General features: G+C 36.4%; 1 protein-coding gene across 1 annotated transcript; it reads left to right on the top strand.

The window, feature by feature from the left end:
- Nucleotides 1-1,156: 1,156 nt before the first annotated feature.
- lpcat2 (lysophosphatidylcholine acyltransferase 2) lies at nt 1,157-16,040 on the top strand. The gene is made up of 14 exons (XM_056461775.1): nt 1,157-1,665; nt 4,389-4,531; nt 5,234-5,451; nt 6,198-6,310; nt 7,051-7,111; nt 7,937-7,995; nt 9,507-9,541; nt 10,227-10,281; nt 10,455-10,537; nt 11,762-11,887; nt 13,916-14,069; nt 14,311-14,409; nt 14,731-14,872; nt 15,483-16,040. The coding sequence occupies exons 1-14, from the start codon at nt 1,552-1,554 to the stop codon at nt 15,668-15,670; spliced, it is 1,590 nt and encodes a 529-aa protein (XP_056317750.1). The 5' UTR covers nt 1,157-1,551; the 3' UTR covers nt 15,671-16,040.
- The last annotated feature ends 498 nt before the right edge of the window (nt 16,041-16,538 follow it).

Below are 16,538 nucleotides of genomic sequence, written 5' to 3'. Positions count from 1 at the left end.
TATTTTGCTATTTCTCAGATGTCTCATTTAGGCAAACAGCGACATCGTGTGGTTGATTGAACAAAAAAAGCAGTTCTACATCCCCTTTCCAAAAAAAATGAAGAGAACTTCAAAGCTATTATATACGTTCTCGCTAGTATTTGCCTTTAGTGTTTTGTTTTACAACTACTGCACTGTAAAAATGATATGATCAATTAGTCATGACAGCATATGTTTTTAGTTCATTGTAACTTATTAAACTATGTCAATGTTCTAACTTAATTTTATAAGTTACAGAAGCTGTTTTAAGTCAGGTTATCATAATATAAGGTCAATGGACTCATAAGGTTAATTTGATTCAGCTTAAAAATTTAAGGCAACCAGGATCTTTTTTCAGGTAGGAATATTATTATGTAGCGCATTTATTTGCAAAAAGAGAAAAAAGAAAGAAAAAAAAGAACAACAGATCAATCAATAAATAAAGATGTTCTCTTCAGGTCTGAAATATCCCATATTGTATATTACATAAATAGTTTACATACATTTAATTCATAACAATTGAGGTATGAAAACGAGGAACATTTTAAATCAAACTTGATATTTTCCGCAAATAAACATTCTAAATTATCATTTTAAATTACTTGAAATATCGAAGAGCGTTATGAGCAGTTAAAAAGCAGTTTTTGCTTGTCAAGAAAAGGCTTCTTTGTTTAAGAATTTATAGATATTTGGACTAGAAACAAGACAAAAGTCTAAGTAAAGAAACGCATTTTTTGCAGTGCACAAGTGCACATTTTTTTGTTTTTCTTTTTCCCCCTTGGTTCTTTAAATGCTTTCATGATACTCTTTGTTGGAATTAGAAACGTTTTTTAGCTGCACTGTTTGAAATGTGGATTTAGCATGTACCAAGTGTACATTTTTACTTAATTTTACGCCTTTTTGACCTCTTTACTTTTTGGAAACATTACTGTGAAGAACCGATTCGGGTGCTCGAACTGATTTGATCAAAACTTGTTTGTTAAGCCCATTGAAAGGAGTCGACTCGAATGAATCTTTCTTAAATCGGGCATCGGTGCTTGCGAATAACTGGACACTGTTTGCTGAAGTATGGACTTTCTCAACTCGGTACACTCCCTTGTTGGACAATGTATTATCAAATTTCATAAGGGTGTGTTTTTCCTGTTAAAAAGAGTCCAGCGACTCCACTGGTTCAAGCTGTAAACCTGTAAGGTTACGTTAGAGAATAACTTTACGAGTGTAGGCTATATCTTTAGCCCCATGTGGCTACTAAACGGCTAAATAGGATTATGTCCGTAAGAGGTGGAGTGTAAACACACTGGCTTTGTCTTCAAACCACCTGAGTTGCCTGCTTAGACAGCATTTTAGAACAAGTGCTCGTAAACCTCGACACCAAACTCGACTGGGATGCACTACATTGCTCAGGCTTCTGTGAATAAGAGCCATTTGTTTTCTGGTTAGGTAGCTTGTTTGATTGTGAAACACGAGTCATAACGAGGAAGCGCGTCGCTCCCTGAGGTCTGGACACATGAAGACAGGCTGCGATGAGTAAAGATGCCTCCGCCGCACAGAGTGTTCGCGCTGCCCAGACAACAGTCCCTGCTGCTGCCCGCGGTCATCAACCCGTTCGTGCACGACCTGAGCTTAAGCACAGCCGACAAAACCAAAGTGAGTCCAGCACTAGATAAGCCAGAAAACAAAGTCTGGGTGTGCCACATTTATTGTCAGATTTTGTATGTGTGTTGTCTATGTATCATTAGCGTAGACAGAAAAGTGATCTGGGTGTGCCACATTTATTTTCAGATTTTGTGTAAACAATTAAATTAAATAAATACTTATTACCATGGATTACACGCAAAAAACAAACAAACAAATAGCTATTAATGTTACCAGTATTATAAGTGATTTATTTATTAATTGATTTATTAATTTATTTATGAAATAGGCATGCCATACGTCAGCACCAGATATTATTTTCTCATTATCCGTTACAACCGACGGCTGACTATTATTACATATTTATTTATTTATTTATTTATTTATTTTAGAATTATTTATTATTATATTATTAAATATTCATATTTTTTTAATTGAGCTATATGTTAAAATGATAATATAAAGCATTTCATAACTTTTGTTTTCAGGTAACATTTTGATTTTTAAGTCCATCCTATATGAGCTTGCTATTCATGCACTGACATCTTATTTGATTTGACTAACGATTTATTTCCATGTGTTTCTCCAGTATTGTGTAATATTTACATAATAGTAACTTCCCCCGTTACTTCGCACCCAAGCGGCAACCTCCCGCTCTCCCTCGGGAGGCCAATACGGAAGTAACAGAAACTGCAATTCATCAAAATTCCGCTAGTCCTGGCTCCATAATAGAGCAAGTTGTAATTGAGCCCACTGTTAGAATGGTCAACTTTACAGCAGAAAAAAAGGTGTTTACAGCCTGGTACAAAGAACGATTTTGGTTCATATAGCTATTATTACCCTCCATGACAACTGTGAGGGGGGTGAATTTTTTTATAACTCATCCATTTCCTTTATATAAGGTTATATTAAGTTTGCATAATTAAGGGCGTGGCCACCTGAGTGACAGCTAGGTCTCGCTGGTCGCCGTCACTTCACCTCAGCTGAATCTGGCAGATTAGCCACTGATCTCGGCATATTTATCGTATTTTTGTTCTGTTTTATGTGGCTTTACACAGTCAGCTGCCTTTTGGACTTATTTCTTACAATTATCAGATGATATGGGATGCTGTGTGCACTTAATTGTGCTCACAAACCATTCACGTGGCCTCCGTTTCCCATGTGAGTAAAGTTATATACTTGTATACCATCTCTATAAATGTATTTGTTTTATTTAAGATCATTTATCATTAATATTTTTCTTTAGACCCGTAAAGCACTCCAGAATGTGACAGATTGATTAGCTGTAGGCTCTAGAACAGTCATCTGAAGCGTTGTCATACTGTGTTGTGCTGGATTTTATCAATAGTCTTGCATTTACTAACACACACACATATCTGAAGTGTTTGGAAGTAATTCGCGTTTTCCTCCTGTAGAAAAACGTCATAAGAGCAATGTTTAGTGGCTCAATGTATTACTACAGTGTTTTTGAAAGTCTAAACACTTTATTGACATAGTGTACAGCCAAGCAAATGTGGTCAGAACACAAACGAGTCGCAGGTAATAAAGTATCAAGCGTTTCTCCCAAAGTAATGTCTGTCTGCCAGGTCTAAGCATAGGGTCTAAGCAAAGTGCCAGCAGGTGTCTGTAGCTCCGCCCACTCTCCGCCTCTTTGCCCTTGTTTGGTATCCCGCCGTGGGTGCGATGACGCGCGAACAAAATGGCGACGGTTGGCCGCGCCTACTTGTGGCTTCTTTTGCGCTCTTCAGAAACCTATGGGTGACGTCACGGATACTCCGTCCATATATTTTACAGTCTATGTTCGCACCACAGTGACTTTGGAAGAAGGTTTGAACAGAGAAGGGCTCAGAAATGTTGTCAATACTTTGTTTCAAAGTGATAAAATGTTACATTTGTACATTTGTTACACTCCCTCTGTGCTGTGGAAAGAGTTCAACTGGATGCTACAATTGTACACAGTGTTGCAATTAGCGTTTTGTAATGATTTAACATTCTTTACAGCTTGTGGTTGAGAGAATAGTGTAAATGTTGCATTTCTGGTCTTTGAAATTATTATTTTTTTTTAGTACAGAGAAGTTGAATGCCAATACAGTAGATTATGTGGGAAATATTAGATTTATGGCTTTACAATTAAGAAGGTCAAGACCTCTGCTTGGTCAGTGGTTTTGACCTGAAAGCCCTACTTGTTCAACATTTTTAAACAACCCCATCTTGCTTTAAATGCCTGTATTTTATATTACTTACATTGATTTTATTAAAATATTCTTATTTATATGATTGGATGTGTATTTTGCAATAGATAAAAATATTAATTTGATATTATATTTATAATAATACCACGATTGAAGGTAGTTGTAATTTATTTCCTACAATTTCATCCAAACTTATTGTAACACTTCCTCTTTTGCGTCTGGTACAAACTGTTACACATTTGCATGACAGCCTTACAAACTGTGGAGATTAGTTGTTGGATTAATTAGCTTTGTAAGCCATATCAACTTACGTTTACATTAAATTTACCTGTTAAACATGAAACACACTTAACCTTTTTTCATAAGTAACAAAAACTTTGCTGTCATGATACAATTTTTACAGTGCAGTTTATTACAAAGTCTGACAGTCTTTTAAGTTGAATCACTTCTTCAATGTTACATCAGATGCCTTAAATAAAAACAGTGAAATTTGGTTTGCATTGTGCAGATTTCTGTTCACCATTTATTATGTGTTTTGTGTAGTGTTTTCTTCTAGGAATTATCCTTGTGCCGCTCCGTGCCATTTTCTTGCTTCTAGTTCTCATGGTCATGTGGCCTGTTTCTGTCATAATAACATTCGGACAGTCTCTGAAAGGAGCGGTGGAGCCCATGACTGGCTGGAGAAGGTAAATACCACTCCCTGTTCACTCGCATTACACCACATTTTGGCTTACAGTTTGTTTAAACCATAATAAAACACAATACTCTTGACCTAATAATTAAACCTGACATCAAAACACCTTCTATCTTACAGATAGCTTTACATCTAACCTGACAGTTTTTTATTTGTTCATCTTTTGCTACCTTATTCTTAGAATGAATAGTTATGCATTTAGCAAGTCTTCTGACTGTGGGAGTTTCTGTATTAATAATAGAAGTGTGAGCTGGTAATGTGAAATTTGGGGTTTGCATATCAGCGGTTGCAGATATTTGGTGCATTACAGAAGCCTCTCCAGTCTTTAATTCATGCTTCTCAGTCTGATTGGCCACGTGGTTTCTTGCGAAACAGCTCATTTAGTATCTCGTTTTTTCCTAGGACTGACCACGCAGATCAGATTAATTAAATTGTAGCATAGCAGGCAGAGCGACTGTAGGAGGGATGTGGTTACTCTCTTAACTGATGCAATGACATACTGATCTGACACATTGATGAGCACAACACCTCAAAGCTGTTAAAGCAAGCATTATCTCTCCCCTCTCTCTCTCTCTCTCTCTCTCTCTCTCTCTCTCTGTGTGTGTGTGTGTGTGCGTGCACGTGTTGCAGTATGTTGGATTAACTAGTATTATCACTTAGTAAGTTTTGTGCTTGTATATGTACTTTTGGGCAGGTTCCTGCACAAAAGGGTGATGACCTTTCTTGGCCGAATGTATTTCTTTGGGATGGGCTTCAAGGTGGTGGTGAAGGGGAAGAAGGCCAGCACTTTAGACGCCCCCATTCTAGCTGTGGCCCCCCACTCTTCTTTCTTTGATGCCATCGCCTGTATTGAATCCGGTCTGCCCTCTACCGTATCCCGCATAGAGTCTCTAGAAGCACCAATCTTTGGCAGTAAGAACACTTTTTTCTTAAAACAAGAAATTCCAAAAATAATAAAACAGCAAATCATTTAAAGAAGTTTTCAAGTAGCTTTTGAAGGAACATATCACATAAAAATAAACATTGCTCTTGACCTCAGGCCATTCAAGATGCAGGTGACCCTTTTCTAAAGTAGAACATAAAGAAACTGTAGCCTTTGATGAGTCCTATATGACAAGACAATGGTTACAGTCTATTTCGAGAGTAAAAAATATATAGATATATATCGAAAATCTGTTTTAAAGATAACAATCACACACACAAACAATCTTACTCTCTTACATAAGTTGAAACATCTAGGATAAGCACAAATTTGTATTATTTGAATGAACAACACAACACACATGTCCTTACACCTCACATATTGGATGTCATTCCAGATGGGGACTATTTTCTGTTTTGCTTTACAGTATATATGCTTTTTTTGACTTTCAAAAGGATGGCTACCATTGTCTTTCATTTTATGAATCACCAAGGACCACAGTTTCAGCTAGAAATCTTTTGGAATGTTCTACTGATAGATTACAAGTTTCCTAAATCTTGGACAGTCTGCAAATAAAAAATTTTGGGTGAACTACCCCTTTAATATATACACTTCCTGATCAGTTTGGTTTGCATTGCTGCAATATATTGAAGATACCACAGTCGAAGAAGCTTGTTAAATGTCAATAATATACATTTTAAACTATTGAAGAATAAAGGAATTTTGTGATCCCCAGGGTTTTTGCGTTGTGTTCAACCAGTGCTGGTTTCACGCACTGATCCAGACTCTCGTAGAAACACTATTATTGAGATTGAAAGGAGAGCAAAGTCAGGAGGACATTGGCCACAGGTGAGAGCCACCACATCTAACATCCTAAGAACAGCATTCACCAAATGCGACAAAGTGCAACACCATGATAATTCCTAGTTAGAGTGGAAATGTTTTGGGATGATTCAAAATTAAGAATGACCAATGATTAACACAAAACAGCAAATTATACAATATGCATGATGATTCTAAGAGTTTTGCTGTAATACTAGACTGATTACAGCAAACATTAACCTTTTAAGATTCATCCAAAAACTCTATTCCCATATACCTTGTGTCTAAAAGGTAATTTATGCGAATGAATTGTTCATCTGCAAGAAATGTCCTAGTTTTTTTGTTAATTTTTTTGTCTTTAGTAAATCTTGACAGTTATTATTGTATTTAATTATTGTAGTTATCAAAACCAAAGGATTGTTGCAAGCTGCCACTAAATCTGCCCCTGAAGGTCTGGAACTCTACAAGATTGCCACATTAGTTTAAAAGTTTAAAAAGGTTAAATCTTCTATCTCAAGTGAATTTCACAATGTGAAACCAAAGTGACAGACTAAGTGTGTTCATCAACTTTTGAAAGCAGGAAATTGACCTGAACTTCCTCATCCTGCTCCAAAAAAAAACTGCTTGCTTGTCAATGCTGTGGACATTTCTTTTTAAATCAATCAAATTGAGCTGCATCTGAAACTGGATGTTTATTTACGTCTTGTTTATTGCATGACAGCTGTTCTACCACTGAAAATATCACTGGTGTTATTTTCTTGTTTCAGGTGCTCATCTTTCCTGAAGGAACATGTACAAACAGATCATGTCTTATTACTTTCAAGCAAGGTTAGCGGAGCATGTTTTGTGTGTTTTTTTTATGTACAGCAAAAAGTTAATTATGATGTTGCACAACATAATAATACACATTCATTATTTGGATCTGACTGAAATGTTACAGATACTATATTATAGCAGTATACAGAATTAAAGTCTATAATTCAGTAAGTAAGGAATGGTGTTTATGAACTGCGCCATATGAAAATCTTGTTGTTTGTTATCAGTTAACTTATTTTCATAATGCAAATGTATACACGAGAAAAGCAACAGAAACTATCAAAGAATTAGGAGTTTTCTGTGCCTGGGGTTTGTTTTTTGTGTACTAAAGAAACAAGAATGAGTGTGCTGAGACCAGCAAAAACCAGCAGCACATAAAGAGAGCGAGTGTTTGTGCCAATGAATAGGTATAATCCACACCACTAAGTCTTTATCCCTTTGAGTATGTGAAATTTATTTAAACATATTTTAAAAGCAATTCTGTTTGCATTATAGGCTCCAATAATTAAGCAGGCCAGTGTGTTGTTGATTGTTGCATTATGTACAAACTATAGATTTGTTTTATATTCAGGTCATATCATTAGTACAGTGTTTACTTTGGTTCTCATTTGGGCAGTCAATGATTATCAAACAGTTTTCTAGCTGTGGCTTGATATGTAGAGCATGCTGTGATCAATAGAGTGTTAGATTGGGACTTAACTTCATCATGAAGCATGTGACCCAGAATATGGTAAATTGAACTGTGTACAGAGCAGCTTTTAGAAGGTATGACTGTGACTAAAAAGAACAATAGGATGAATGGAGGACGCTTATGTTTGGCTCTTTTTACTTCCACAGGTGGCTTTGTCCCTGGGGTCCCAGTGCAGCCTGTTCTTATCAGATACCCAAATAAGCTGGTCAGTATAAATTCATCGGAAGCCTTACAATATTATCTTGACACATCAGTTACTAGTGATAAAAACAAACACAATGGATGAACTCAAGATATTTGCAAATATGTAAAATACAACTCCATAAATAACCATAAAATCCTAATAGAGAGTACTAAAGATTGACCCAAAAAACAAACAAACATTCAGCTGGCAAAGTTGTATGCCAAGTCTGCCTGTTGAGTTGTCTTTTTTGGGAATAGCTTACATTTCATACCTTTTTAAGGTTACATTTTGCTTTGATGGTTTTGGACGTTATTTTGACTATGTAACTTTGCAATTATATGTCAACTACTCTCTCATCAGAGCAATGGTGGAAAAGTACTCCATTGTCATGCTCAAGTAAAAGTACTATTACTTACTAATTCATTACTGTACACCTCTGCATCAGAGTGCTACAACATTTTGCATTTAATCATTTTGTCAGCCTTTATTTTTTTATTAGTATGTGTCTTAGTAGTCTTAGTTAATTAATATTCATACAATTATATTACAAATGAGAACAATAAAAGTAACTGTTGGAAATTGATGAACCCAGTCCAAGGGTTCAAGACACTCCAAGACACTCGTTTCAAGCAGAGTTTTTTTATTGGGATGTGTTGGTTGTTGTGCTGTCAAACAGCATCTTCAAAAAGTCCACATGAGTCTAACAAGACTCTAATGTGTCTAACGTGAGTATAACAGTGTATAATAACAGTCCATATAAGTTTAATTTGGTCGGAGATGCCCTGTCTATTATGTTTTAGGAGGGGGCAGTGACTAAACAAGTCATGTAAATGTGGTAGAAAGTTTGAGAACCTGTCCAGACAAGTTTATCAACAAAATAGTTTATTCGGCCTGAATGGCTCCACAAAGATAAAGTTATAGTTGTTAAGACCCTGCCCATAGCATTTGCATTAATTTGGGATCTGCCAGTGCTCAGGTAGCAAAACGTTTGATGTGTCTCACATCCTGGCTGCTAGAGTTTTGAATGAAATTCTATAATTAAAAAACAAAGAATATACATTTTCAGTTTCATATATTATTGCTAATTTGGAACTAGTTTATACAAATTTATATTTCCACATAGCCAAAGCAACAGAAGAATACAAGTACTGTTTCCAGTTAGTCTAATGCATATTAAGAATTGTAAATATAATAAAATCAGGTTGTGTAAATTATCAAGTACTGAATTATTAGACAATTCTTGAGAATTAGAATTCATATTAGTAGAAGTTAGGTTTAGCAGAACAAATTGAAGTATTTGTAAAATGACTTGTAGTAAGTATAATGTCTGTTGGTGGAGCATCAAAATACAGAGTCAGCAGATATTAAGCAGATAGTCTATTCATATTGTAATGACTGTTTTTTCACATGTAGTTTACAAAGTCATTGATAGTCAACACAATGTCTAAAGGACATCATTAAAATAATGTGTTACATCTTTCATTATTAAATACAAAGATTTGTAAGAATGTTTCTATGTTTAATGCTTACAGGATACAGTCACATGGACATGGCAGGGCCCAAAATCGTAAGTCATATTAAAGTTCACCAATGACAAAGGCATATTAATGTTACAATCAAGACGTAACCAGAATTTAGATTGACACTAGACTTGCCTATAATGTCACAAGTAATGCTTCGGTGGACCGAAATGCCTGTTTTATTGTCTTATTGTGTTGAAGATAATAAAAATTGAGATACATTTTATAATAAATAAAGAATAAAGTACAAAAGAGAATTCAGATTAACACTAGACTTACATATAATATCACAAGTAATGCTTTGGTGGGCCAAAATGCATGTTTCATTGGTTTATTATGTTAAAGATAATAAAAATTGAGCTACATTTTATAATAAAATAAAAATAAAGTACAAAAGACAATTCAGATTAACACTAGACTCACATATAATGTCACAAGTAATGCTTTGGTGGGCTAAAATGTCCACCAAACCCAGGTTTATTATGTTAAAGACAATAAAAATGAAGCTACATTTTATAGTAAAATAAAAATAAAGGACAAAAGATTGCAGTCTCCCTCTTCATACATAAAGGCATCTGTGGGTGTGCAATGTTGTAGATGACTTGTACAGATAAGCTTTGTTTTGAGAGCTTTTTTGTTAGTATGCTATACTTGCACTGTCATGCATATGTAGAGAGCAATGCTTCCTGAAGTGCTGTTGTTTTGGAACCTCACCACCAGTTCCTGTTTTAGGGCCAGACTACTGCTGCTCACACTCTGTCAGCTCTGTACTACAGTGGAGGTCGAGGTCTGTGAGAACCGTTTGTGTATTTCATACTAATATTCTCTTCTTTTGCATCTCTTTTAAATGAAGAAACATGTCAAAAGGGCAGTGAGAGGCTGAGGAGAACACTGTTGTTGTTGTTATAATAAATGGTGAACTTATTCTTTCATGTAGCATATGCTTTCTGTCTGTTTTAGTTTTTGCCCCCTCAAGTACCTACTGAGATGGAGAAGAAGTGTCCTCTGAAGTTTGCTCAGTCAGTGAGAGCTGTCATGGCTGAGTAAGCATGTCATGTTGCTGTTTCTTCAATGCGTTTATGAAATTATCATCACAGGCTCAATGGAAATATGAGCCTCAGCCTACATTTTTGTGAAACTGCGTGTGGAAAGCGTACTTCAATATACAATTGCAGTAATAGGTTTTACTGCAGTTTCTATGTAAATTGAACACTGTAGGACAGTATGACGCCAATTTATCATGTGTTCCTTTTCACACTAATGATATTTACTGGGATATATTAGAGATGACTAGTGGATTATTTTCACCAAATGAATACGACAAAACATCTTAACAATCTTCATAACTTTTAATTGAATACTTTTGCCTCATTATTTTGTACACTGTTGAGTTTGAGTCCTGTGAAGCACGGTTTTACAAGAAAGACTTTTTGGTCACACTTTATAGTAGGTGTCCTTAACTACTATGTACTTTAAAATATAAATACGATGTACTTAATGTGTTGATACTGTATTGCAGAACACTTCTGGTGATATTAAGGTGGGATACGGGTCAATTTAGGGGTCGGTTTTGTGGTATGGGTGGGTTTAAGGGTGGGTTAAAGGGTAAGGGATGGTCTACAGTGTAATTATATATCTATTTACAGAAATTAATTACAGATTCAATTACATGCAGGTATGTAATCGAGCATGAGCAAAATGTAAAAACACGTATTTACACCAAGTAAATTGTAATGAATTAGAAATTTTTATGTAAGTACATATTAGTTAAGGACACTTAATATAAAGTGGCCTTTGTTAAATCAAAAATCTTTTTCTTATGCTTTTGAAAGCACTATTGGTTGGGTTTGGGTCAGTTGTTCTATAGGCCAGTGTTTCCCAACCCTGATCCTGGAGGCACACCAACAGTACATATTTTGGATGTCTCCCTTTTCTAACCGATTAACTTCAGGTGTTGGAGTCCCTTCTGATGTTATGATAAGTTGATTCAGGTGTGTTTGATTAGGGAGAGGTTGCAAATGTGTACTGTTGGTGTGCCTTCAGGAACAGGGTTGGGAAACACTGCTATAGGCAATCTATTCGACAAGCCTTGCCTTTCTGTGAGCAGGTGACTAGAAAGATGCGATATACACTATAAAATGTAGCTTAAAGCATAGATTTTCATTAAGCCTAGGTTGGAGATTATTTTTGGCAGACATTTAAATTGTAAACACAGTTAAGTATTTCAGTGTAAATAGGTTTATCACAATTTCTTGTGCATTTACTAGGTCTCTGCACCTGCCAGTCACAGACCACACTTACGAAGACTGCCGTTTGATGATTGCTGCTGGAGAACTGACTTTGCCTATGGAGGCTGGGCTAGTGGAGTTTACCAAGATCAGCAGAAAATTGGAGTAAGAAAACCGTATACACGTGTAATTTTAATAATATAAAATATACATAAACTTGTTGTTTTTGTAATAGTGGTGAAACGGTAGACCTAAATTATGGTTCAGAATGTACCTTGGTCTTAAAGTCATAATGTGATACATTCCAGTACAACCTGAAGAAACTAGAACCGAAATTGTCTTATTTACTGAACAATTTGTGGCTTTATTTTTAAACAAAAGATAATTAGCATTACAATTTGTTGAATAGAAATTGGGAAAGGTAAACACAAATGAACACATAAGCTAATATAATAATAAAAAGATAGCCGTGAGCACCAAAAGAGGTAAATGTAATGCTTCTTGATGTATTGGTTATTTATAACTACCTGTAAAGAGGAAGGAGGGAAGGAAGGAAGGAAGTAGTATCTTCATTTGCGCTTCGTAACTTTTTTTGAGCCACCTATACAACAATCGGTCACTGTTACAACCGACTCAAAATCGTAACATAAGTGAGACAATGCAAATGCAGAAAAGATTTTTTAATGAAAGGCATAATTAACAAAGGATATTAAAGCAACTGAAGTCAGTATAAATGGAGGTCATTGGTGAAGAGCGTGTGGACGGTAGTGACAGGTGAGAAGAAGGGCAACATGGTGGCTCAGTGATTAGCACTGTCGCCTCATAGCAAGAAGGTCGCTGGTTCGAGTCTGGGCCAGTTGGCTTTTCTGTGTGGAGTGTGCATGTTCTCCCCGTGTTTGCATAGATTTCCTTTGGGTGCTCCGGTATTCCCTACAGTCCAAAGACGTGCACTATAGGTGAATTTAATAAACAAAATTGGCTGTAGTGTATGTGTGTGAATGAGTGTATGGATGTTTCCCAGCACTGGGTTGCAGGTGGAAGGGTATCCGCTCTGTAAAACATATGCTGGATAAGTTGCGGTTCATTCCACTGTGGCTGCCCTTGATGAATAAAGGGATTAAGCTGAAGGAAAATGAATGAATGACAGGCGGGAAGGTCCGGCTAATCAAGCTCTCCTCACATCAGATGTTGAGCTTTTTATAGACGGCACATAATGGGCCTCAGATGAAATGACTCGCCTTCAAATCACAAAAACACAAAAAAAAAACAAGTCCCTAACAGTCACAAACCATCAAAGAGCTTCAAAAGAGCATCTATTGTGTTAATTCCTAATTAAATAGAAAACATTTGAAATTTGAACTTTGTTTCTTTCCAAAAAAATATATATTGTTGGGCATTATGTCTACTGTAGTGAAGTTTAACTTTTATTCACGCATAAACTGAAAAATATTGACAGAAAGACATTGTAACAGGGGCATCGGGGTACAACAGATTTGAGGGTCCAAATGCAGTTTTATAATCAAGAGTAGTTAGGCAGGCAATGGTCAAACAGGAACAAACAGAAACATGCAGGTAATCCAAAAGAGTAGTCATGGTCACAGGCAAAGAGATGGTACAGGTGGCAAACAACAGAAAAACAATTAACAAGACGAGGGTCGGGAAACACGGCAAGGCAAGACAATGGAATAACGCTTCATAAAGTTACAGGTAAACAAGACCCAGCAAAGTCAGCGTGTGTGCTGTTTATATGATCCATTTAGTCATTTAGCAGATCCATCTGATTAGTCTATCATGAGCTTTGAGCTGAGTGAGTACAATCGCGGAAAGAACTGGTGTGTATGTGGTGCATGATGAAATTTGTAGTTCTTTTCAGTGGCATATGTGTAGTCCTTCAGTGATGTGCACAGGCTAGATCGCTGATGATTGTGCCACTGATCTTGGGATTGAAGAATTGATATCTACTTGTTAAATTAATGGTAAAGCTAGACTTTTCAAATTAGGATTTGCACAAACAGTGTTTCTAGCAACATACTAAATGGAAAGGACTTTACCAATATGAATACTGTACAAATATATGTACTGTTACACCCATAATTTGGAGTTATTAAATGTTGTGCAATGAGTAACCTACATTACTTAGATCAAATCAAAGCTTACAGTAGATTTAGATAAATCTCTCTCTTGAAAACTCAGATTAAAATGGGACAATGTGAAGAAGGAGTTGGAGAGTTTTGCCAACATAGCTTGTTCTTGCAAAGGCGGGAGGATCACCGTTGAGGAATTTGCCAGCTTCCTCAAATTACCCATCAGCCCAGCTCTACAGCAGCTCTTCGCTCTGTTCGACAGGGTGAGTGAGCTCATGAAAGAAGATCCATTATTGTTCTACAATCATGTGAATTATAATAATTTGTGGATCCCCCCAACCCCCCACCCCCCAAAATGCTCTCAGATATCTGTATTAAAAGCTACTTATTTTCAGAGTTTATTATTCCGCCAATTCAACATCTAGGATTGGATAAATCAAGTGATATTATATTTTATTGACTGACTTGCCTAATTAAAGTTGTGTTTTCTATTTCTGTTTGTAGAATGGGGACGGCACTATTGATTTCAGAGAGTATGTCATTGGTGTCACGGTTCTGTGCCGACCAGCTAATAATGAGGAAGTCATTCAGACTGCTTTTAAGGTAATGGTATTAAAGATGCTATTTGTGAGATAATGATTGCAATACATAAAGTCTCATAGAGTGTCTATGCAAAGATTACAAGAGGATTTAATGGACTGTAGTGAAAAAAGATGCTTGGATGTGGTAAACCATAAAAGCAATGATGTGTCAGTGGTTGTTAGCACATTGGGGTGGTTTTTCAATTCTTGAGCTACTCAGCTAAAAGAAATCAGTAAACGATAGAACATACGGTATAGAGGGATCATTAGTGTGTGATTTATTGTCAAATTTGGCCTTGTGTGTTTGTATAAAAAGAGATTTAGTCGTGTTTTTTTTCTGCAGTTGTTTGACATTGATGAGGATAACTGTATCACACAAGAGGAGTTCAGCAGTTTGCTACGTTCAGCTCTTGGAGTGTGTGATCTCGACGTCCACAGCCTCTTCAGAGAAATTGATGCAGATGGATCAGGACACATAACTTATGGTCTGTATGCCAACTGTACAACAGCTTCCTTTGTTGTCAGTCAGTATTTCTAAAAGTGATTTCCTTCAAAGAATGATTCGTATTGTGGCAGATTTGTTTTAGGATTAGAATCAGCTCTTCAAAGCAAAATCTTTAATTATACATCAGCTGTCACATTATGGCAATAGACATTAGATGGCTGAAAATTTGAGTGTATTGTCAACTGCCAAATAAAAGGAAAAGCAACAGCTCAAATATGTACATGTAATATGTCTGCACATTCACTTACTCAAGTAAAAGTTTGTTGTTTTTCTTTTAGTATACCAGAAAGGTTGAATCATTTTACCCCTATATTGACTGATTGCCCAATTCAACTTCAGATTGTTTCGAAATGAGGAATTAGTTTTGTACTGTAGTACTTTCAGGCAGTTTTAATGACCTTTGAGCTCCTTTCAGATCATCAGCTACATGTTTTAGCCTACTTGAATACCTCAAATACATTGTCAGTGAAGATCTGTGCCTGATTCAGCTGGTTACTAATTTCATCCCTGTCTGTTACCTCTCTTCATTAGTCTGGTTTCATTTTGAGTACAAATTTTTACTAACTTTGCTATTTCAATGTCTCTGTCAGATGAGTTTCGCTCCTTCGCTCTCACGCATCCGGAATATGCCAAGCTCTTTACCACCTACATCGAGCTCCAGCGTTACCAGGGTCTGCAAGGGGACGAGACTGACTCTGACAGTGCTTTTTCTCACTGCTGTACTGCTGCTTTTGATGAGCATCAGGAGGACAGTGCCTCCGATAAGAAAGATGACTGACTCGGATGAAGGAGATTGAGCATGCAGACACAATGGTAATACTCCAAGCCATGCCATCTGAACGTGTGCCTTAAGCCTGCATGGGTGGGGTGCTTCTGCACACGAGCACATGCCCTATCAGAAAATGTAGTTTTCTGTTTACAGCATCAAGTGTTTCATAAACTATTTAATGATTTATTTAAAAGCTTGTTTATATGTATAAGCATGCTGAAACTGTTCTTATTGTAATGCAGGTAAAAACATACCTGCAGCTTTTAGACTTAATGGCCTGTAATTCCACAGTTTTATATGATATCTAATTAATAAATATGAATTGCTTATATATAATTTTGGGGAAAGGTTGGCTTTTTTTTAGATCGAATACTGTCAATACAAACACGTGAAAATCAGGAACTTGTATATTATTTCATAAAATCTAATTTCTTTCTTACTTAATCCCAGGGTCGTTAATATCGAAGTTGATATTTAGCCTACTATTGGTGATATTTTGGTGTTTTGTAACATCTAATTTTTACAAGGTGGATCGTTAGCCTAATGCTCAACCCCCAACCTGGTGGACCAGGACATACACACATGCACTACAGACAATTTATCTAACCCAATGCATCTGTAGCCTGTCTGTGGACTTGTGGGGTAGACCAGAGCAACCTGCAAACTCCACACAGAAATGCCAACTAACCCAGCCACGCTTGAACCAGCGATCTTTTTGCTGTGAGGTGACAGTGCTACCCGCTGCGCCACCGTGCAGCCCCTGAACTCTAATTAATAAATAATAATTGTTTACATATAATTGAGGGGAATATTTTTGAGATCCTGTACTTTTAAAGGGGTGGTCCAGAGTGTATTTTTAAGGCTTGGTTGTGTTTAT

The sequence above is a fragment of the Danio aesculapii genome, chromosome 7, assembly GCF_903798145.1.
Source record: "Danio aesculapii chromosome 7, fDanAes4.1, whole genome shotgun sequence".
NCBI classification, from domain to species: Eukaryota; Metazoa; Chordata; class Actinopteri; order Cypriniformes; family Danionidae; genus Danio; species Danio aesculapii.
This window is presented reverse-complemented; position numbering and strand designations above follow the sequence as displayed.